The following is a 23,348-nucleotide window of genomic DNA, read 5'->3' on the forward strand; positions in this document are numbered from 1 at the left end:
AGAAATGCATCTCAGGAAGGCAGAATCTTCACTGCTACAAAAACAGATTTCAAAATTCTAATGCTAAAAACTGTACCACAATCCTCCTCAGCCTCCCCCTGCCAAACAAGATTCTCCTTCCACTGTTGATGTAGCCATTGTTTTTTGAAATATGCTTCAATTTCCAGCTCCCATATCCACTCTCTATCTAACTTCTCATTCAACCACTAAACCTCTCCCTCTTGCTGCCTCCCTGCAATTTTAACTTTGCTCTTCAATAGAGAAAAATAAGTTGTACCTCCTCTGGCATTCAATAAAATAGAGGCTGAATTTTAATTTAAAAAAACCCACAACATATATACCCTTAATCTCCATTTTCCTGCATTGCCCATCACATATTAATTGGTTTGAAACACCTTGTGGTCTGAAAGTAGCTTTACAATACAATTTGTTACTGTAAATGAGAAGTTACAAATATTTTACAAGGAGCTAGAATATCACTATTTCCTGCCGTGGCGAGTTGAAAACACTCCTATAATAAATAGCTCTATTTGGAAAAGAAAACCCAAAAAGAAATAGTTTTGCATCTATAGGTACAAAGCAGAGTCACACAGCCTACAAAATTCTAAGTAGGAATGTCATTAGGGTGACATAGGATGCAGTAATCCATCAATGTTGATATTTGGTATCGAGACAATCCGGTTTACTACATCAAAAGCTAATAAATGACGTTATGCCATTTCAGTTTGGTAGCACAGTGCAATATGATAGTCTTTTTCCTATCTAACTGCATGGAGGAGAGACTGGAGGTAAACTGGTTGAATGTGTCAGCTCTTTCCCATGGTCCCAGAACCTTGAAATGATAATTTTTGTCTATTTCTGAATCTGCTTCCATCTTCATTGCAGGCAGCAAATACAATTTAATAGCTCACTGTATAAAACCATCGCCACATGAAATTTAGAATATTAAAGTGGAGAAATAAGTGACATGCGGAGAAGGTTGGAAATAATTTATCGTGCAACCCTACTTTAAACTGTTTCCTCAGTAAGGTACCAACCAACCCACAAGGAAAATACCAATATAACCACCACAGAAATTCTGGAAGCACTCACAAGACAGCAGTCAAGGTTGGAGTGTCATAGCTACACAACACAGTATGGTAACTTATACAAATAAAATGTGTGAGAGCTACTTCTCAAATCTTTACAAGATAAACCAAATCATACAAAAGCAATCAAAACATTTACTGTTCAAAACACTGCCAGCTGGTCACAAAGAAAATAAATGAGTCATCTTCAATGGCAAAAAGAAGCTTTTACTTAGTGGTTTGTCACACTAAATCAAAGTAAACAAGCACCTCATTAAAAAAGTAAATGAAATGTAACAAAAAAATGACAAAAAATAAAAAAGGTCTGCTTGAAGTCTATACTGTATGCACATCTGATCACAGCTCATTTCACAACATTAAAATGTTCATCAACTTTATTAATGGGCTCTGTTCCAAACAAGATTGTATTAATTGTCAATTTGGTAAGTGATCATATTAGACAGCATTTAGATGCTCCAGGACAAATAACATGTGATTTAACCATCCAATCCCAGTGGCCACAAAACTATAGCTTACAGCATCACAATATTTTTAATTTTTCCTTGCAGAATAGCTGTTCCACATTTCAAAGTAGTTAAATTATTATCCATTTCTGCATTCCTATTTTCATTTAAAAATGACAAGATCGTTTGAGTATGCTTGATATTGAGATCCACATTTCAGCATTTGAAGTGTAAACTAAAAGCATTCAGAACCTGGGACAGGTTACAAAATTTTCTGAGTTTAATGGCTGCCAACCTGAGACAGCAATTTGTCCAAGGGAAAATGCACAACACTGATTTTCAAGAGAAGCTTTTGCCCAGAATGTATAATTCTTGCCTCTGAAATGCACAATCAAGTTGCTTTAGAAATTTAAAAGGAAGTGAGAATACTTAACAATAATGACAAGAAAATGGAACTGATCTTTTATGCAAAAAATACAAGGAACAGACTGTCCTTCACCATCCAACAATATACCAAACAAGTCTATACAACAAAACTTCACAAGAGCCATCTTAACCCTTCAGAGAACCCATGCAAGATAATTATTAGCTTGCAAAAATACAACTCAATGTCCCCTTGATCCTTCAATAAAGTTAGGAACGTACAAAAACCTTGTAACCCTTAGCCTTTAAGCTGTTGCATTGAAGAACAATTGACTTTTGGGAAAACATTAGCTCATTAGATTTAAAGGTTAATTTTGCGTACACAAAGATCGTTTTATTTCCTTTATGTTGTCAGACTCATAATGAAATTCTCTTGCTCATAAAATTACTCCACAAACCAATTCAGAAATCGCAACATTAAAAAAAACCAGCCATTAAAATTTTTGCAATGAGCATGACATATTTGGACAGTGACAGTTTAAAATGTGGTCTAATACAGCTGAGGTGGATATTTAATGTTGATTATAGAGAAAACCATAAAATTAGTGACTAGTTAATTGGTAATGTGAAAAGGTTTCACCAAGATTGGTTTGTACTACACACGTTTATAGGTTGAAATACTATAACGATGCAAAATTATACTAAAGCACATGGGAACCTATCTAGAGTTACAAGTATTTTTTTCAAAGCACCACAAAAGAAAGATCAGTTACACTCATTCTAATGTGCACACCATCTTTATGTACAGATGATGCACAACAAGGCGATATCCTGCTATCTCGTGTAATCTCTGTAAAGATGTATGACTCATTAAAGCAAATTCCTGCACGGCGAGCTTGAATAATCAATTAGGTCACTTTTTCTCTCTCTCTCTCTCTCTCTCCAAACGAGCAGATTGACATCTTGAGCTACAAACTAACCCACTTGCCTGAACCTTTCCCTTATCTACGAAAAGGATACCATTATTTCCCAGTGCTGTGTATTTGGGGAGAGTGGTATGAAAAGGCCTTGCCCAGTGGCAACTGCAGACACTACTAACTGAGACTTTTCTCCTCCTATTACCACACAACACGCAGGCAACATTAAGCCTTTAAGTAAAGTAGCAAAATGATTCTTAAAGGCTGACCTGAGAGGTGTCATAGTCTTCATCATCAGGACTCAGTGCCATGACCTTTCACAATTCATGCTGCCCAGCCAAAGAAATCCAGTCATGGCTCTATTAGCAGACTCCTAACAGAATACACTCAACATTCACTAAGGAGCTTCCTCCATCTACTGCTGCTCAACCTAACTTCACAATGAAAAAAAAGCCACCGGATCTGATTAACTGACATGGCAGTGGTCTAATCGCCAGTCCGATCGCACGGGATTGCCCGCCCTCCGAGCTCACAGTCGCCAATCAGGAGCAGAGGGGGGCGGGATCAGCGTTGCACCATTCGACCGAACTGGTGTTTCCCCTCTGTCAATCATGGCGCGTGGGCGGTGCGTTAATTATTCAAAAGGGAGCACGCGCGGAGGGGTGATTGGTGGGGGGGGCACGCGGGTGACAGACAACATTCTCCATTCACCCGCTCCCTTCCTCGACCAGGCTGCAACTGCTGAAGGTAATGAAACCACGCCTCGCAGCGTGTACGCATGGCGTCAGCTCTACGTCACGTTGGAACTTCTCGACCTTTATTGGTTGACGTAAATATCAATCAAAAGCGTCTCTCGCCTAATTGAATGACGTACGAAGCGCGGTGACGATCACTTTAAAGGTTTATCTGAGTCCTGGGTTGGACAAGAATCCTGGCCTGCAATACGTGAGGTTTAGTTTTCCTTTTGTTTGCTTGGTTATTTGCAGCTATTTTCAAGGCACATTACACGTCATAAATCATAAAAGACTGGGCAATGACATAATCTGCAGTCCCACTGAATTGCCAACTTTTATAACTGAATTGCAGAAATTTCAACATGAGCCCACTTGTTTGACCATCAAAAAAGGTCATGGGACCAAATGTAGGGCTACCTTGTGCACTCTGGGAGATAACGTTCCCCCCCTCCTGGCAAACAGTGTCCTTGATTCATGGGATGTATCCTCAATATCTTCTTTGGCTTGGCTTCGCGGACGAAGATTTATGGAGGGGGTAAAAAGTCCACGTCAGCTGCAGGCTCGTTTGTGGCTGACCAGTCCGATGCGGGACAGGCAGACACGATTGCAGCGGTTGCAGCTGCTGCGCCTATTATTTAGGATCTTTTGTTGACTGTGTGCCTGGATCATATGCTGCCACCTGGTTTCTGTTTGACTGCAGGCCTGACTGGAGCCCTTGGCTTCCATCTTAGGCAGTGTTTTTGCTTAAGAAGGGTTGAAGTGGGGAGAGTACAGGAGGGGGGGTGGGATCTGCAGCCAAGGGACATTAAACAACTAGAAATCTGCAGATGGTGAGTGCAATACAAAAGCCTTCTATTGTACAAGATTGAAATGTGAGGGTGTCATTATCTCTAAAATGATTCACAAGAGCCAACTTCACCCACCTTGGATGTTATCTCATTGTGCCCAGAAAATCTTTCTCTAAGATAAATTAGACATTGTTGAGAACAGAATTAACGCATCATCTCCTGGTTTTAAACTTTTCTGACTAGCTTCTCTGTCATTCCAACCTTCTTGAGCCACTTTTCAATTCTCCTTCGCTGTGTCGCACATTTTTTTTCCCAGCGATATTTAAACTTTGAAACATAATACAACAATTTCATCTGCACATTCTGATCAACCCACTGGTCTTTCAACAACATTAAGGGTCTGAACTTGATGCCCAAACATCAGCTGTAAAGGACTGAACCCTAATGATTCCTGTACAGAGTGTCTTACTGCAAACAGAAGAAAATGGACAACCTCATCCCAATCCTTATTATCACAGCAATAGGCCCTCATCATGCTCTTGAGAGTCGAATGAAATCTCTCCAAGGCTCCTTGAGTTTCAGGATGATATGCAGTTGATGTAATTTGTTTAATTCCCAATTTATAAATAATTTGTTGGAAAAGTCCTGACATAAAATTACTTCCTTGATCGGATTGGATATCCTTAGGCAATCCCAATAATGTAAAGAATTTAACTTAAATTTTGGTTATGGATTTAGTTTTTATGTTTCTAAGTGGAACAACTTTTGAAAACCTGGAAGCTGGACACATAACAGTTAACAAGTACTGATTTTCAGCTTTTGTCTTCGGCAACGGACCGACACAGTCCACAATAACTCTGGACAAACAGGCATAGGTTGTAACAGTGCCTTTGCTAGCCCCTGCTTATGTTTTCCCACAACCTGACAAATGAGACACGTCCTGCAAAAAGTCACAACGAACCTCCTCAAACTAGGCCAATAAAAGTGTTTTCTTATTTTATCTACAGTCTTTACACCACCCAAGGGTGTGCTATGGGCCAAGTTAAAAATTTTATTCCTATATGCTTTAGGAACTCTTTGGCTTGGCTTCGCAGACGAAGATTTATGGAGGGGGTAAAAAGTCCACGTCAGCTGCAGGCTCGTTTGTGGCTGACAAGTCCGATGCGGGACAGGCAGACACGGTTGCAGCGGTTGCAGGGGAAAATTGGTTGGTTGGGGTTGGGTGTTGGGTTTTTCCTCCTTTGCCTTTTGTCAGTGAGGTGGGCTCTGCGGTCTTCTTCAAAGGAGGTTGCTGCCCGCCGAACTGTGAGGCGCCAAGATGCACGGTTTGAGGCGTTATCAGCCCACTGGCGGTGGTCAATGTGGCAGGCACCAAGAGATTTCTTTAGGCAGTCCTTGTACCTTTAGGAACTACCACCCAATGAATAACTGCATTCTTCATTAGCAGGTAATTTTTAGTTCAATTTTTTTCCTTTGTCTTTTTTGGTTTATTTAATATCTGGGGAAGGGGGAAAAACTTTATTTTTATTATATATATATATGTATCTATTATATTGTGTGATTTAAAAATGCCTTGTATTGTTTGTATATAGTTGCTTGAGTCTTTTAAAATAAAATATCAAAAAATTGTGAGGGTCAGAGATTCCACACTTTCTTCCCTCCCTTCTTTTCATCCACTTCCAGTTCCAGATCAGAATTTATTATCATGAACAAATTATTGCAGCAGCAACCCAAAGCAAACATTCAAATAAATGACCTTGCAACAATAAGTGAAAATAGTGCATGAGAAACCAAAGTAAAGCAGCATCTTTGCTTCATTGTTCATTCAGGAATCTGATGGCAGCAGGGAAGAAGGTGTCCTAGTGCCGCTGAGTGCTAATCTTTAGGCTCCGGTATGTTTTTTCCGATGGTAGCAGAGTGAAGAGGGCATGGCCTGGGTGCTGGGGGTCTTTGAGGATAGAGGCTCTTTTTTAAGACACCGCCTTGTGTAGATGTCCTTGATCGAGTAAAGTCTGGTGCCTGTGATGTCACAGGCTGAGTTTTTTCTTGTCCTGAGCATTGTCTGTACCAGGCAATGGTTCAACCATTCAGAATGCTCTTCACGGTACACCTGTAGAAGTTTTCGAGAGTCTTCGGTGACATACCAAATCTCATGCTGGCGAGCCTTCTCCATGTGATTGTATCAACCTGGAGGCTCCAGGACAGATCCTCGGAGATGTTCGTACCCAGGAATTTGAAGTTCACGACCCTCTCCACTACTGAGCCCTTGATGAGATCTGGATCATGTTCTCCTGATTTCCTTCTGAAGTCCACAATCATCTTCTTGGTTTTGCTAACATTGAGAGCAAGGTATTGGTGTGACACCACTCAATAAGCTCATCTCTCTCCCTCTTGTATGCTTCCTCATTGCCATTTGTGATTCTACCAACAACTGTAGTGACAACGGAAAATTTGTTTTAAATTTTGTAGATGAGGATGGGTAATCAATTTGCCCAGTGTTGATGGCTGGACACATTTTACAGCTTCAGGAAATACAGCAATTAAAGTGAGTTGAGGAGATATTGAGTTGATGCTGTTTTTTTCACCAAACAATGAGCTGATGGGTCAGACAGCATCAATTGGCAGAAATCTTGGGTTAGAATGATTTATTGAGACCGCAATGAAAAAGGGAGTAACGTTACACATATGGGGGAGGGGAAGAGCTCGGGATAGGCCAAGGTGATTGGGTAATGGACAGGTGGAGAGACAGGAAGAGCAGGAGATCATGGGGAGGGGTAGAAATCAGACAGAACAGCAGTAGGTAAAGAAGATGTGGAAACAGTGGAATCAGACAGAAGGGTGGGTGGGGTGGGGGGGGGGGGGTAGGGGGCGGGTTACCTAACATTAGAAAAATCAATGTTCATAAACTTTTAAGACAATCAAGGAGAAATATGATGCTCCTCAAGTTTACATTTATTCTCACCCTGACAATAGAAGAGGTTGAGGACAGACTGTGTGGGAATGGTGGGTGAAATGCAAATGGTTGGCTACATGTAGTTCAAGCTTAACCCCCCCCCCCATAAGCAGAGTATTCACTGAAGTGGTCATCCAACCTGCCTTTGATGTCAACAATGTAGAGATAATTTTCAATGGCATTTTTGACCTTGGAGGAGCAAGAATTACTGATCACTCCAGGCTTGATGTCAATTTGTGACTGATTTTCCAACCTTCCTTTGATGCCAACGCCTGCATCTCATTTTTCCCTTTCTGTTTCGCATTTCTCCAGGGAGCATGTGTTTTTATTTGTTCGTTCACTCATGTTGCTGTTACTGGCAAATCTAACATTTATTCCCTTTTTCTAGTCACTCTTGAACTGATCGATTAGCTTTACCATATCAGAGAGCAATTAAAAGTCTGCGTAGCTATATGAATGGAATCAAGCAAAATTTTGACCACATGCACGCTATATACATGAACTGGGAAGTTTTTAAAAACAATTCAATGCCTTTCATCTCCATACCAATACTAACATTGCTGATTTATATAGTCAATTCTTTAACTTTTTGTTTCATAGATATGGGATTTGAACGAGTATCTCTGATCATTGGTCCATTCTCTGGTAATAATAGTATAGAAAATGTGCTGCCACTGTATCACTTTGCCTCCATTCTATCACAGATGTTCCTTTTATTTTATCCACCCCTGTTCTTTCTCAGAAACTTCAAACATTTGATTGCTAACATTTCTTTAATTTGACATGAAACTTTAACTAATTTTGTCTCTCCACAGATACAGAAGGTTACTGTCAACATTTGAGTCAGGTGAGCTTAATTTGAATGATCTGATAATTGAATACTGTTGACATAAAATTTATGATCTACTGGGTTATCTACTTTGCTTGTCAAATTATTGAATTTTTATGTAAAACTGGGTGGTACTGTACAGTGTTATTAAAATGTCTACAATTCTTCTCGTTGTTGATCTGCTTAAAACAAATATTTAAAAATATAACTTTAGACAATTCTTTAAGATAAATGCTTTCCGATCTCGTACCTAACAATTTTAAGGCCAAAAGGACAAGCTATAAAATAAGTCTGCAGGTGCTGAGGATCTAGTGCGGTACACAGAAGTGCTGAAGGAACTCAAGAAGTCATGCAGCATCCATGCAAAGTAGTCGACATTTCAGGCCTGAGCATTTCTTCAGGTATGCCAAAAATCAGGCAACTCCACTTTGAGAAGAAGATGAGTTATTGCAGATACAGAATTGGACCTGTAATAGGCATGAAAAAATTGTTCGGTGCAATGAAGGTACTTTATTTTTTTTTCTCCCTGTACTTTGCAAATCCACCATCTTACCTGTCCCCAGGACCTTTATCTTGGCCATCAGCCTTGCTTCCTATTTAAAATTTTGTAGGATCTTACATTATCCCATTTGCTTAGATGCTTTTCCATTTGCAAATGTTTTGGGTTGAATTTTAATTTCAGCCAGTGTTGGGGATGGAGGCGATCACCTTCAATTAGGGTATACAAAATTATCGATTCAAGCTGCCCAAGTGCAGTAATGACACACAATTCTGTTTCACATCCACAATTAAAAGCTGCATGCAAACATTTTTACTCTTCAAAGAAGAGGAAAAGAATGTAAACATGCCCTAAGAGTAATTGATTCAAGCCATGCTGGGGAACCATCAGAGCTACAGGAAAATATTTTTTACATCTAGTGGTAGATAGAAGATCTTAGATGATACCAAAAAGTTGGCTGCAGAAATAAGGAACAAGAGTGAAACTTTCACATTACTGGTTCCTGTGCTTGGAAGCAACATAATTATCTCTGGGTTAAAAGACATTACCATAATGGCACATTCACTTGCATCCAGTCATCCCTTAACCCTTTATGGCCATTCCTCCATGTCTGCAGTTGTGTAAATGTTCTTTGAAAATTTGCCATATTTCTGTCATACTCTTGCATAGAACCACAACATTACAGCGCAGAAACAGCCCCCTTTGGCCCCTCTAGCCAGTGCTGAACCATTTTTCTGCCCACTGACCTGCATCGTCCAAGGTATTCCGTACCTCTCTCATCCATGTACGTGTCCAAATTCTTCTTAAGTGCTAAAATTGAGCTCGCATTCACCACTGAGCCAGCAGCTCATTCTACTCTCCCACCACTCTCAGTGTGATGAAGTTCCCCCTACGTTCCCATGTCCTCTACCCTCAGCGGAAAAAGCCTTCCAAAGCCTTCCAAATTTACTCTGTCTATCTCCCTCATAATTTTAAATACCTCTATCAAATCTCCCCTCATTCTTCCATGGTCCTTAGATGTTTAATCTTCTATAACTCAGTTCCTGAAATCCAGGCAACATCCTAGTAACTCCTCTCTTTCTATCTTATTGATATCTTTCCTGTAGTTAGGTGACCAAACCTGTACACAATACTCCAGATTTGGCCTCACCAGTGTCTTATACAACTTTATCATAACATCTTAGTTCCTATACTCAATTCTTTGATTTATGAAGGTCATTATGCTAAAAGCTCTCTTTACAACCTGATACACCTGTGACGCTACTTTCAGGGAATTATGTATTTGTATTTTCAGGTTCCTCTGTTCTACTACACTCTTCATTGCTGTACTTTTCACCGTGTACGTCCTTTCTTGGTTTGTCCTTCCAAAATGCACACTTGTCTGCATTAAATTCTATTTGCCATTTTTCAGCTAATTTTCCAGCTGGTCCAGATCCCTCTGCAAGCTTTGAAAACCTTCGCTGACCACAACACCTCCAAACTTAGTGTCATCTGCAAACTTGCTGTTCCAATTTACCACATTATCATTCAGATTGTTGATATAGATGGCAAAAAACAATGGTCCCAGCACCTATTCCTGAGGTACACTACTAATCACAGGGCTCCAATCTGATAAGCAATCATCCACCACTCCAGACTAACCTCAAATGTGGGACGTTGTCAAAGATCTTACTAAAGCCCATGTAGACAATATCCACTGCCTTTCCTTCAACTGTCCTGGTAACCTCCTCAAAAAACTTGAAAATGATTGGTTAAACTTGACCTACCATGTTGACTGTCGCTAATCAGGTTCTGGTTATCTAAATAATTGTATATCTGATCTCTTAGAAAACCTTTCAGTAATTTAACTATGACTGTCGTTAGGCTCCCCAGCCTATAATTTCCAGGGTTACCTTTGGAACAACATGAGCTACCCTCACATAATTGGTTACGATCAAGCTATACTGACTGTCCAATAATCTGCAGTTTGCACTTTGCCAGAAGCACTCTGCCCCAATCTCATTACAGATCTGGTGCAAATGTGGACAAAAGAATTGAATATGAGAGGTAAAGTGAGAGTGATTGTCCTTCACATCAAAATTTGTCCAACTTTCAGGCATACAATAGCTTTAATGGAGAAGTGGAGATTATTTGTCACGTTGGTGGTGAAAGGTTTTGGGACTGAGGAGATGAGTCACTTTCTGCAGGGTCAAGGGCCACTGACTTGCTGTTTGAACTAAATATTCATATAGTTCAGCCTCCTTTCAACTATAATTTTATATTTAGATCCTTAAGACAATTAATTGCTGACTGTTCTTTGTTCTTGATTGTGAATAAGGAAATGAGTCATTTGTCTTTCATAAAGTAAAAGCAGTAAATGCTGGAGATGCTCAGCAGGTTAGGCAGGATCTATGGAAAGAGAACCAGAAATGCTTTGTGTGAAAGACCCTGGCAACATTGGGAAAGGAAGAAAACATGTTGAAAGGCATAGAGAAGATAGGAGAAGCTGTAGATGAAGTTATTTGGTTTTTAGGTTGTTGAAGGCAGTCGGGAGAGACAACATGAGTTAAAAAAGATAGGAATGGGAAATGAGGGCAGTTAAAATGTGATGGAGAGAGGGAGGGAAAGGAAGGGAGGGAAGGAGATCACAAAGAAAGGAATGTAGAAATTCTGAAATGCCTTGGCAGCAGGTGTAAGGTAAAACATCATGAGATGGGAATGTGTAAGGAGTTACCCTGTACAGGGCTGTAACAAGATGTGAATGCATCCTTGTACTTACAAGATAAGAGAGACATTGATGGATTGAGAGGCAGGAAGCTAGCAGGGAAAGGATAGCAACAGTTTTAGTCATTGGACAAGTAATGATATGATGATGTTCTAAGCATGTATCCAAGGGTATAAAAAATCACCATTTTGCTGATAACGGCAGAATGCATTCTCCGACTAACATGGTTAGTTGCAAGTGTTACAATCCGGTAATAAAGAACAAAGAACCCTGATTTCGACTCAGCCTGGTGTTTGTCTCACTCATTCATGAACAAAGCAGACCTAACACAGGTCAGGGAGGTGTTGGAGGAGAGGAAAACTGACCCATCTTACAAATGGGCTTGAGCAGAACTGCTTTGATTTGATAGTGTTGTTTTTCCAGTGTCTAATGGTGGTCACTGATTATGCAGTGGGAAGGTTTTAATTCTCCATATGTGAATCTATCATTGTCCATGCAGATGCAATTCAGAAATGCCTTGACCCTTGTGAAATTTAAAATCAAATAACTTTTGCAATGGATCTTTCAGTTCGTTTGTTCATTTGGCTTTCCAACCTTCATTGAGGGGAAAATTATGATACTAAAGGTCAAGCATATATGTTTGAAAGGGTTATTAGGGAGCATCCTATGACTAATGGAATGGTTCATTTTCTTGATCCACATAATATCATGATGGGGGCCACACTGGTACATGGATGAAGGAACGCAGGCACTGGAGTTGATTGCATTGTTCATTTGGTTATTAGCAATCAAGTGTGACTTGCAAAGTACTCAGCAACTAAATACACAAGGAATGCGTCTGTTGAACATATCACATTCAGATTCTTACCAGCTACTGCTTACTGCCTAGTGCACACATGTCAAACTCAGGCCCGCGGGCCAAATTTGCCCCGTGATATAATTATATTTGGCCCGCAAGATCATATCAAATATGTATTAGAGCTGGCCCACTGGCCGCCGCGCCAGTATAGCGCATGCACAGCTAATACTACAAATCCCAGAATGCTTTGCAAATGCATTGGCGTCAGCCCGCTCATCGCCCCCACCTCCTCTCTTTACTTTCATTAGTATCTGTGACCTGTCGCCTAACTCACATGTAATAAACCCCTTACGAAAAATGGCCAAACGAAAGACAGAAAACAGGACCTTTCAAGACAGGTGGGAGGCAAGCTATATGTTCATCATTTTAAAAGACAAACCTGTTTGTCATTGAAGCAAGTTGTTATTTTTTTTTGACTTGTTGGCTTGTGAAAAAAAAATACATTTAAAAGGAGCTTAAAGGCTATAGAGAAATATTATTTATTGAATATTTTATTTCTCATTTGTTAATGCTTCTTCTGGAAAGAGTTTAACCCAAACTATTATTAAACATTTATTTTAATAAGAAAAAGTTTAACATTACATATGTTGAAAGAAGAGAAAACATGCAGATGTTGTTGAAAATTTTCAATAAATATTTAGTTTGGCCCACGACTTAGTCCAAGTTTTTAATTTTGGCCCTCTGTGAATTTGAGTTTGACACTCCTGGTCGAGTGGATTAGGATTATCCTCATTTTCATTCTGCCAATTGTCTGCTTTAAAATATGCTTGAAAGCAGTATGAAAGTGGCCTATACCAAGTTATTATGGCAAAAGGTCATTTTGGAATGCTTTGCTGCTTCTATTGTCACAGTGACTCAATCTTCTCATCATGATTTAATCTCCACTCCCAAAAATAATCTTTCATGACGTTTAGTCATTGACATTAATAAAGCTGGTTGGTTGTATTAGCAGGCGGGGTCATCTGCATTTCACATTTATGTACAGTATAAAGGGCAATACATATTTCAGGAACTTTGGTGAGGTGTTTGGTTGCTTTGGGGAAGCCTGCTTCTACTTGGTCACCAGAGGCTATGATAGGATCAGTGATAAGGATGAAAGTTACCTGCTGATTGGGATTATACAGGTCTTTCATGGTCATTCAATTAAAAAAAAATTAGACATGCAGTATGGGACAGGCCTTTTGGCCCACAAGCCTATGTCGCTCAATTACATCCAATTGACCTACAATCCCCAGTATATTTTGAAGGATGGGAGGAAACCAGAGCCCCTGGAGAAAACCCACACAGACATGGGGAGAACGTACAAACTCCTTACAGGCAATGCAGGATTTGAACCCCGGTCCCGAATGCTGGCACTGTAACAACATTGCGCTAACAGTGCTGTTCTCAGTTCATGAGTTCTTCACCATTTTCTTCCTTTGTCTTATTTCTCAACATTGTCTCAGTGGGCTGAGACAAAGGGCTTCTGACTGATTACTCCAAGTAAGGAGGTTTGTATTGTTTGTGCTGTTTTTTTCTTAGTTGGATTCGACCATCTACATCAAAATGAGTTCATCCCCTTCCACAATTCAGACTAATCCCACAGACCTTGTCCACTTCTATTGCAAAGGATCAATTTAACGTCTCCCCATTCTGCACAAGTTAAGAAGCCATTTGCCATTTAATGACTATAAATATTTTGGGGAAAAATAATAGCATTAAGAAATCATTTTCATGCAAGTTTGAAGAGTAAAATATTTAGTATTTTGTGACAGCTATTATTCAATGATCCACTCAACACTGCTGCAGATTAACAGGGTGCTAATGAGCCATGGTAATGATAGCCATTGTCCTGTCAAAGTGATGTTCCTATTGTTCAAGGCTGTTTGATACCTGTGAAAATGGCTACTCTTGCCATAAGCAAAGACTTGCAATATTGTGACTCTCTAGCTTGAGATGCACCTTGATCTCTGCAAGTGGACCCAGCACATCTGGGACTCCTGAATCAGATACTTTTCCTTCAGGTTATCTACAGGGGAGTCAGCTTATACAGAACCAATGGAAAGTTATTCATCCTCGTGTGCCTGAAAATCAAGACATTAGGGCATCAGTGAGTTGCTGCTTGTTAATGATATTGTACTAGTATCCCCTGCCAGGTAACACCCTCTGTGTTCTCAGACCTGTAAAATATGTGGTTGCACATCAAGTTGTATCTCTTGAGGGGTTTTCTGGCCAATCCCTGAGTTATTAGCATTACCTATCCCTTTCCACATCATCCATTCCCAAACAGACCACACAGTGGGGTAAAAGTTACTCCCTTTATCTCTCTTTCAATATATTTCTTTATTTGATGTATTTCCTTTGTAAACTTTGACCTTTGTGTAAGAATATATCTTTGAACTTTTGCCAGGACACCACCTCATCCTTTGGATACTTATAACCACTGCCAAGGAAACTAGGACCAGATGTTCAGTATATTGTTACATGGCTGCTTCTTAACATCCAATCACTTACTATCTACATTACTTTTCTACCCTCAGTGGGCCCCAGTATTACTGAAAAGCAACATGTCAGGTATGGAAAACAATTTATGGAGCTTTATGTCCTACATAAATTGTATTTAATTTTTTTTAAAATCTGGCTTTCTGAATGGAAGTGAAAATTCCTTGTCAAAGACCAGGAGGGTTTCATTTATAATACTCTAATTTTGTCTTTGAAATAAATGATAGTTTGAACCTCCAATCCTTTCCATCCTTCACTACTGGCACCTGCCCCAGAGGAAGATGGAAACTTAATCCCTATAGCATGTTAGACAGACACCATGTGCTAGTACATAAATAATATCCAAACGTTCCTTTGAAATCTACTGGAATCACTTTTACTGAAGGTCTATTTTGGCTTTTAAACCTGATTTCTCATGTAGCATGCAGATTGAATATCTTCTTAATAAATAAAATAATTCTATTCATTGTACTATCCAGATGGTAAAGTTTCACTTGAGGATCTCTTGAGTGATTCAAGGCAATCACTATAATTCAGTGTTTTAAGATATTGTTAATTGATCATTCTTTCTCCCAGCCTTGCCGGTTTCTCAAGTCATTATTATTTTTTTTTACATACTCCTATTGTAGGTCAGTGGTTTCAAAGTATTTGCTTAATAAATTTCATAAAAGGTTTTGTGAAAGACAAAAAATTGGTAAACGTTGATAAATTTATGTTGTATTATTTGTAAAGGAGGAACTTGTATATCACTATCCAAAGAATAGCCCACCCCTAAAGTACTTTACAACCAATTAACTGCTTTTAAACAAAATAATAGAAATCCTCAACAGGTCAAGGCAGATCTATGGAAAGAGAAACAGAGTCAAAATTTCAGATCTGACGACGGGTCTCCGACCCGAGGTATTTCCAACATTTTGTAATTGTGTTTTTGATTTCCAGTATCTGCATATTTATTTTTAATTTTAAAAACGTTTAGACCATGGTTGTTTATACAATATAGGGAGTCATAGCAAGGCCAAAAAATGTTCGATGACAAGAAACCATTATTATCTGGAATTGGAAACTGTATAGTTTATCTTTGTCTTCAAGCTAAATAGTGCCTAAGAACCGTTCCACTCTTCTTCAAAATGGGGTCATGGGGTATTTTTTAACCTCTTTGAACAGACAGAATGATACTCAGTTTAATAACTTGCCTAAAAACTCCCTCACTTTTGCACTGCACTGAAATAGCAGCCTGGATTCTATACAGGAGTTTTGAAGCAGTAGCAGAGTATAAAAACCGATAAAATACAAGCATTATGATGGGGTGCAACATGGCACAATACATTTGTAAATCTACTTTGCACTGTTTTCTTTCAATGACAATATTAGACATGAACAAATCAGCATACATATGGTATGCGAAAGCAAAAAAAAGTTAGAGCCTAATCTTTGCAGAGCAACTGGGGATCAACAACTTCCTTCAGTAACTTCATTCTGAACTCACCAACTAAGTATAGCTCACAGAAAAGTTCTTGACCCCAAACAAACTGCTTAACCTCTTTGCTGAACCCAATGTTTATGGAAGGCTTTTAAGCAATACTCAATTAACCTGCACTGACCCACAGTACATTAAAGATGGTCAAGTGAAGGTCACAAAAGTTCATTTTGGAATTAGTATTAAGTACTTGCATACCTTGCTCTTGAACATGTTGGTTTTGTTTCTTTTGATGATATCTTCTAACTTGATAAACTGGCTGACTCCTGTCTTTCGGTTGAAGTTCAGGAGGTGAGTAGTACATCACTTCAGCTTTATGATAACTAATCCTGAGCAGTAACTAGGATTAGAAAGAACATTGACTCTTCCTGTTGACTGAAACCCAGTGTAACAGACAGGAGACCCAAATTTGAGAAAACTCAAAATTAAAAATAAATTCTCATTAATGTAGCTGGATTCTTGCATGTTTTCTTAATAATGTGCATTGAATGGTTTACGTTGTTGATAAAATAAAGACAATATTAAAAATGTGAATATGGATTACTTTGTAAAATTATAATGAAAGGTTATTCTAGTTTACTACATTGGGGAAGACCAGCAAATATCAGTTTGAACAGGGCAGGAATAGGAATGGACAAGGTTGGGCTATTCTGTTCCCATATACTTTTGAGTCTCTAGAATACCTTGCCAATAAGTATAGCAGAGGTTGATTCTTGAAGAAACTCCATATACTGATGGAAAATAGTTCCATGATCTCCTGGACTATTGTAATTCTTGAGTGGAATTTGTTTTATTGGCCCAGTGATTTTTTTCCCCCCTTTGTTTTTCATCTTCCATTGGATTACGTGACTGCATATGAGGATACAATTTGGGTATGTACAAAATGAATATCTTGTCATGAAATTAAGCCATATTAAATATATAGGTACCTGGGATCATGAGCCCCTTGAAGAGTACAAGGTATGTAGGATTATTCTTAAGAAGAAAATTAGGACGGCAAAAAGTGGCTGTCAGGTATCCGTGGCAGATAAAAGAGAATCCTCATATTAAGCGCTTTACTTTTTTACTCTAAGTATAGTTACAGAATCTTTCACAATTCTTGATCAGGGAGCCTTGGGAGTTTGTACTTGTGTACATAGTTCCCAGTAAGTGGCACACAGGTGAATTTGGATAGTGAAAGCAGCATTTGGGATGCTTGCTTTCATCAGCTGATGCATCAAGAGCAAGAATTGAGCATCAGGTTACAGTTGCACAAAACATTAGATTGAGTGTATTTGGAATATTGGGTGCAGTTCTGGTAGCCACACAACAGGAAAGATGTGATTAAGGGTGAGATGGTTCAGAAAAAGATTCATGAGGATGTTGCCTGGAATGGAGGGTTGAGTTATAAGAAGAGAGTGGATAGGCTGGGTTTGGTTTCCCTGGAATGGGTGACATATAGAAGTATGAATATTTATGAGAGGCATAGATGTGGGGTAAATTTTTCACACAAAAGATCGTTGGTATCTGAAATGAGGTGCCACTTTGAGGTGGTGATGTAGGAGCAGTAACCACTTTTAAGAAGCATTTGGACTGGTACTAGGAATTAATGCAGGGATGGTATAGATAGGCATGATGTGGTGGGCCAAGGAGGCTGTTTCTGAGCTATACAACTTTATGACTCAATGATTAATGGAGGAGAATTGGACAAATGGTGTTATTTCCTGATTCTAAATATACTGGAAGTAGCAAACTGTGAAGAATTGATCTGTAGCAATTCATCAATTACCATGTGAATCACAAATTATTTTATCAATATTTGTATATTGCTTTATTGTTGTTCATCAACAAATAACTAATTTAGGTAATTAAATACATGTAGGAAGCAGGATAACAACAACCTCATGGTTAATGGAGCCTAATATCCCAAGGCACTTGATTGGAAGATTATAAAACTAAAATAGATATGTTAAAACAGATATAAAAAAAAGCCAGGTTTCAAATAGTGACTCAAAGAAGTAATAGAGTTAATGTGGAAGGGAGGGAATTCCAGATCTTACACTTTCACCCCATGGTGGAGCGATTTTATTTGGTGATTGAATTATAGGAGTATATTGGAGGTTTAAAACTATGTAAGATGTCGCAGAGGTAGGCATGGAGAGGTTTTGTTGCAAGAGGGACTGAGTATAAAAAGTAAGAAATTCTTACTCTTGCTGTATAGAGCTTTGGTGAATCTAGCTCTGGAGCTCATCAAATAGTTTTTGTCCTTATTTAGAGGGATTGCAAAAAAGATTAAGGAAATTGAATTAAAAACTGAAAACACCTGAAAATGTCAGCAGGTCAGACAGCAGATTTGGAGGGAAAATAATCTTTCAGGTTTAGGAAGAGTTAGAAAGCAAGCATGTATGTATTTCTGACATTCTTTTATTTTTATTTCAGATTTTCAGCATCAGACTTGAGTGTTGGGGTGAAGGAGTTATGAAAAAAAAGAGTAGATCATTGTAATTCTGAATAGCCTTAAGCCCCTTTTCTACTGGCACCATGTCCCAGGAATTAACGGGGAATTAACCGGTTAAAGGTCCAGTGGAAAAGGAAAACAGTCAGCATGCCAGTGTCAAATGAGGATTGATGACCTCTGTCCCTACTGACACTAGCATGCAGATTAAACCAATGGAAAAAGGACAACTTCTATCCATTCCATTCCATTTCAAGGTAGACGCTTCGATCCCGGGATGAGTTGTGTTCAGTGGAAAAGCAGTCAGTGTCCCGGTTAAAGGTGGCCCAGTGGAAATAGCACAAACAGCTTCCTATCCCAGGATCTTCTTTGGCTTGGCTTCGCGGACGAAGATTTATGGAGGGGGTAAAAGTCCACGTCAGCTGCAGGCTCGTTTGTGGCTGACAAGTCCGATGCGGGACAGGCAGACACGGTTGCAGCGGCTGCAGGGGAAAATTGGTTGGTTGGGGTTGGGTGTTGGGTTTTTCCTCCTTTGCCTTTTGTTAGTGAGGTGGGCTCTGCGGTCTTCTTCAAAGGAGGTTGCTGCCTGCCAAACTGTGAGGCGCCAAGATGCACGGTTTGAGGCGATATCAGCCCACTGGCGGTGGTCAATGTGGCAGGCACCAAGAGATTTCTTTAGGCAGTCCTTGTACCTTTTCTTTGGTGCACCTCTGTCACGGTGGCCAGTGGAGAGCTCGCCATATAACACGATCTTGGGAAGGCGATGGTCCTCCATTCTGGAGACGTGACCCATCCAGCGCAGCTGGATCTTCAGCAGCGTGGAGTCGATGCTGTCGACCTCTGCCATCTCGAGTACTTCGACGTTAGGGATGAAAGCGCTCCAATGGGTGTTGAGGATGGAGTGGAGACAACGCTGGTGGAAGCGTTCTAGGAGCCGTAGGTGATGCCGGTAGAGGACCCATGATTCGGAGCCGAACAGGAGTGTGGGTATGACAACGGCTCTGTATACGCTTATCTTTGTGAGGTTTTTCAGTTGGTTGTTTTTCCAGACTCTTTTGTGTAGTCTTCCAAAGGCACTATTTGCCTTGGCGAGTCTGTTGTCTATCTCATTGTCGATCCTTGCATCTGATGAAATGGTGCAGCCGAGATAGGTAAACTGGTTGACCGTTTTGAGTTTTGTGTGCCCGATGGAGATGTGGGGGGGCTGGTAGTCATGGTGGGGAGCTGGCTGATGGAGGACCTCAGTTTTCTTCAGGCTGACTTCCAGGACAAACATTTTGGCAGTTTCCGCAAAGCAGGACGTCAAGCGCTGAAGAGCTGGCTCTGAATGGGCAACTAAAGCGGCATCGTCTGCAAAGAGTAGTTCACGGACAAGTTTCTCTTGTGTCTTGGTGTGAGCTTGCAGGCGCCTCAGATTGAAGAGACTGCCATCCGTGCGGTACCGGATGTAAACAGCGTCTTCATTGTTGGGGTCTTTCATGGCTTGGTTCAGCATCATGCTGAAGAAGATTGAAAAGAGGGTTGGTGCGAGAACACAGCCTTGCTTCACGCCATTGTTAATGGAGAAGGGTTCAGAGAGCTCATTGCTGTATCTGACCCGACCTTGTTGGTTTTCGTGCAGTTGGATAATCATGTTGAGGAACTTTGGGGGACATCCGATGCGCTCTAGTATTTGCCAAAGCCCTTTCCTGCTCACGGTGTCGAAGGCTTTGGTGAGGTCAACAAAGGTGATGTAGAGTCCTTTGTTTTGTTCTCTGCACTTTTCTTGGAGCTGTCTGAGGGCAAAGACCATGTCAGTAGTTCCTCTGTTTGCGCGAAAGCCGCACTGTGATTCTGGGAGAATATTCTCGGCGACACTAGGTATTATTCTATTTAGTAGAAGCCTAGCGAGAAATAACTAGAATGACAGTGGAAAAACTTCAGAGGCCATTATTGTTAGGCTAGGTGCTTACTCTTTGGCAAAGCAGTCACCTATTTAAGATTAAGGATGATTTTTTAAAATTTTTAAAATTTTTTTATTTTTCACACCATAAACCACATTGATCAAGATATTTAAAGTACAGAATCTAAGATACATTAAACCAGTCAAACAATGTTGTCACTCAATAAAAATAAACAAGAAATTCCACTGAGTCAGTTCTTTTCATTCCCTTCTCCTTCTGTCATTTTAGGTGGTAGATGTCCCCGGTAGGTTTTCTCTATTGTGTTTCATGTAAGGCTCCCATATTTGTTCAAATATTTCAATATTATTTCTTAAATTATATGTTATTTTTTCTAATGGAATACATTTATTCATTTTTTAAAAAGATATTTTTATTAAAGCAAAATAGCTATTTTTTTTTATAAACAGATACTGTTACGCCTCACCAGCAGCAATTGAGAGATGCATAAACAGATGGGTTAAGTTTAACTCAAAATTTATTAACAATTGTCAATAATAGAATTAACTCAATAAACTTAACACCTGAACATAAGCCTCACTGACAAAAGGCAAAGGAGGAAAAACCCAACACCCAACCCCAACCAACCAATTTTCCCTTGCAACCGCTGCAATCGTGTCTGCCTGTCCCGCGTCGGACTTGTCAGCTACAAACGAGCCTGCAGCTGACGTGGACATTTACCCCTCCATAAATCTTCGTCCGCGAAGCCAAGCCAAAGAGAAAAGAAAGAGAGATACTAACATCAGATATTTATAACGTATATGTCTAAAATGCCCCAAAAGAAAACTCCCAAAACAAAACCTCAAGACAGTCATGTCAAGTCAGTCATTCAGAAGAAAAGTCCATGGAATCTTGTCTCCAGGCATGGATTTCTTAGTTTAGTTGCGCACAGGTCTTTTCGTTGGACATGGAGAAAGAGGACTGTTAACACTGCAGACTTACGACGTCAGCAGAGGAACATGAGACTTTCCTGAGTTTCTAATGTGGTAATGACCACCTTTAATTTCTTCACAGGGAATTTTCACACAGTGACCTCCTAGTCACTAACACTAGGTCCTCTCCTCTGAAGCCCTTTTTATTAGGGTTGCCAAGTGACCTTCTGTCACATGAGTCTTTTCCTCTGAAGCCCTGTCTTAGGTTGTCCAATGACCTCTGCCACATGAAGTCCTCCTCTCGAAGGGGGACTGCAAAAGCACAGGTCACGCACGCATGCACGCACGCGCGCGCGCACGCACGCGCACACACACACACACACACACACACACACACACACACACACACAGACAGACAGACAGGGAGATGGTGTCACCAACTGGTGTCAGGATGACACTGCTGGCACCCACAGACAAAGCAACTCATAGTTCCTCATGGCAGCGCTGGCACCCATGAATGAAACAACGCAGCCTCCTGACTACTGAAGCTGCTGGGCACCTTTAAACACACCAACTGTCTGACTAGCCACTGTCCAATGAATTGTCGTTTTTCTGACAATTCAAACTCAGTGTGCTGGGTTCTTCAACTGCCCCAGCACGAAGCTTCAGGTCTCCTGATAGGGGTTGACAACAGTGGGTGCGCTCTCCACAACCCCACTGGCTTTAGCATGGGACTCTTGGGCTCCTGACAGCTGTCAATTCTCCCAGCACATATTTAGTTTTGTCCCAGGTCTGAAAATACACCTGTCCAAGGTCCTTAACAATACACATAAGAAAAAAAAACAAACAAGCAAACAAACAAAATCCTCCCTCCCACCCACAACCCTGGTAAGGTTGAAATTTCTCCCATGTTCACAATTGAAAAATAGTAAAAATAAAATTTGATCAAGTAAGATATGAGGTCCTTATGTGTGTGTATATATACTTATATATATATCTTCTTCTTCTTCTTTGGCTTGGCTTCGCGGACGAAGATTTATGGAGGTGTATGTCCACGTCTGCTGCAGGCTCGTTGGTGACTGACAAATCTGATGCAGGACAGGTAGGCACGGTTGCAGCGGTTGCAAGGGAAAATTGGTTGGTTGGGGTTGGGTTTTGGGTTTTTCCTCCTTTGTCTTTTGTCAGTGAGGTGGGCTCTGTGGTCTTCTTCAAAGGAGGTTGCTGCCCGCCGAACTGTGAGGCGCCAAGATGCACGGTTGGAAACGTTATCAGCCCACTGGCGGTGGTCAATGTGGCAGGCACCAAGAGATTTCTTTAGGCAGTCCTTGTACCTCTTTGGTGCACCTCTGTCTCGGTGGCCAGTGGAGAGCTCACCATATAACACGATCTTGGGAAGGCGATGGCCCTCCATTCTGGAGACGTGACCCACCCAGCGCAGTTGGGTCTTCAGCAGCGTGGATTCGATGCTTGTGGACTCTGCCAGCTCGAGTACTTCGATGTTGATGATGAAGTCACTCCAATGAATGTTGAGGATGGAGCGGAAACAGCGCTGATGGAAGTGTTCTAGGAGCCATAGGTGATGCCAGTAGATGACCCCTGATTCGGAGCCGAACAGGAGCGTGGGTATGACAATGGCTCTGTACATGCTGATCTTTGTGTGTTTCTTCAGGTATATATAGATATATATATATCTATATATATATATATCTATATATCTTATATATTACTACATTAAGGAGCTAGTCAGAGCATGGGAGGACAGGTACTTGTACTAATTCAGTAGCTGAGGGGGTGTATTGATAGTTATAAGGCCAAAGAAGAGCTCTGTCTTTTTTCATATGTTGCTGGTTTCCTCACACTATACCGGATCTTTTCAGGTGTACTCATTGGTTAACTCATTTAACCATTGACTCTGTGAAAGAAGAAATTCAGATTTGTAGAATACGCTTTTTCCCAGCTGTGGCCGC

The 23,348-nt window shown here is 40.4% G+C and overlaps 1 protein-coding gene and 1 long non-coding RNA gene across 5 annotated transcripts in view; one reads left to right on the forward strand and one right to left on the reverse strand.

Annotated features, from left to right (window-relative positions):
* Positions 1–3,531, reverse strand: part of LOC138749573 (lysine-specific demethylase 2B-like) — a 702,276-nt gene extending 698,745 nt beyond the window's left edge. For all 4 annotated transcript variants that reach the window (XM_069911134.1, XM_069911133.1, XM_069911132.1 and 1 more), the window contains exon 1: positions 3,081–3,531. In XM_069911134.1, the coding sequence (XP_069767235.1) occupies positions 3,081–3,122 (42 nt within the window). In that variant the 5' untranslated portion in view covers positions 3,123–3,531. The remainder of the gene's footprint in view (positions 1–3,080) is intronic.
* A 119-nt stretch (positions 3,532–3,650) lies between these two features.
* Positions 3,651–23,348, forward strand: part of LOC138749575 (uncharacterized) — a 31,767-nt gene continuing 12,069 nt past the window's right edge. Inside the window, exons 1-4 of the long non-coding RNA XR_011348756.1 lie at positions 3,651–3,761; positions 8,102–8,133; positions 14,567–14,730; positions 22,416–22,483. This is a non-coding gene — a long non-coding RNA (uncharacterized lncRNA). The remainder of the gene's footprint in view (positions 3,762–8,101; positions 8,134–14,566; positions 14,731–22,415; positions 22,484–23,348) is intronic.

The sequence above is a fragment of the Narcine bancroftii genome, chromosome 14 (assembly GCF_036971445.1).
Source record: "Narcine bancroftii isolate sNarBan1 chromosome 14, sNarBan1.hap1, whole genome shotgun sequence".
Lineage (NCBI taxonomy): Eukaryota > Metazoa > Chordata > Chondrichthyes > Torpediniformes > Narcinidae > Narcine > Narcine bancroftii.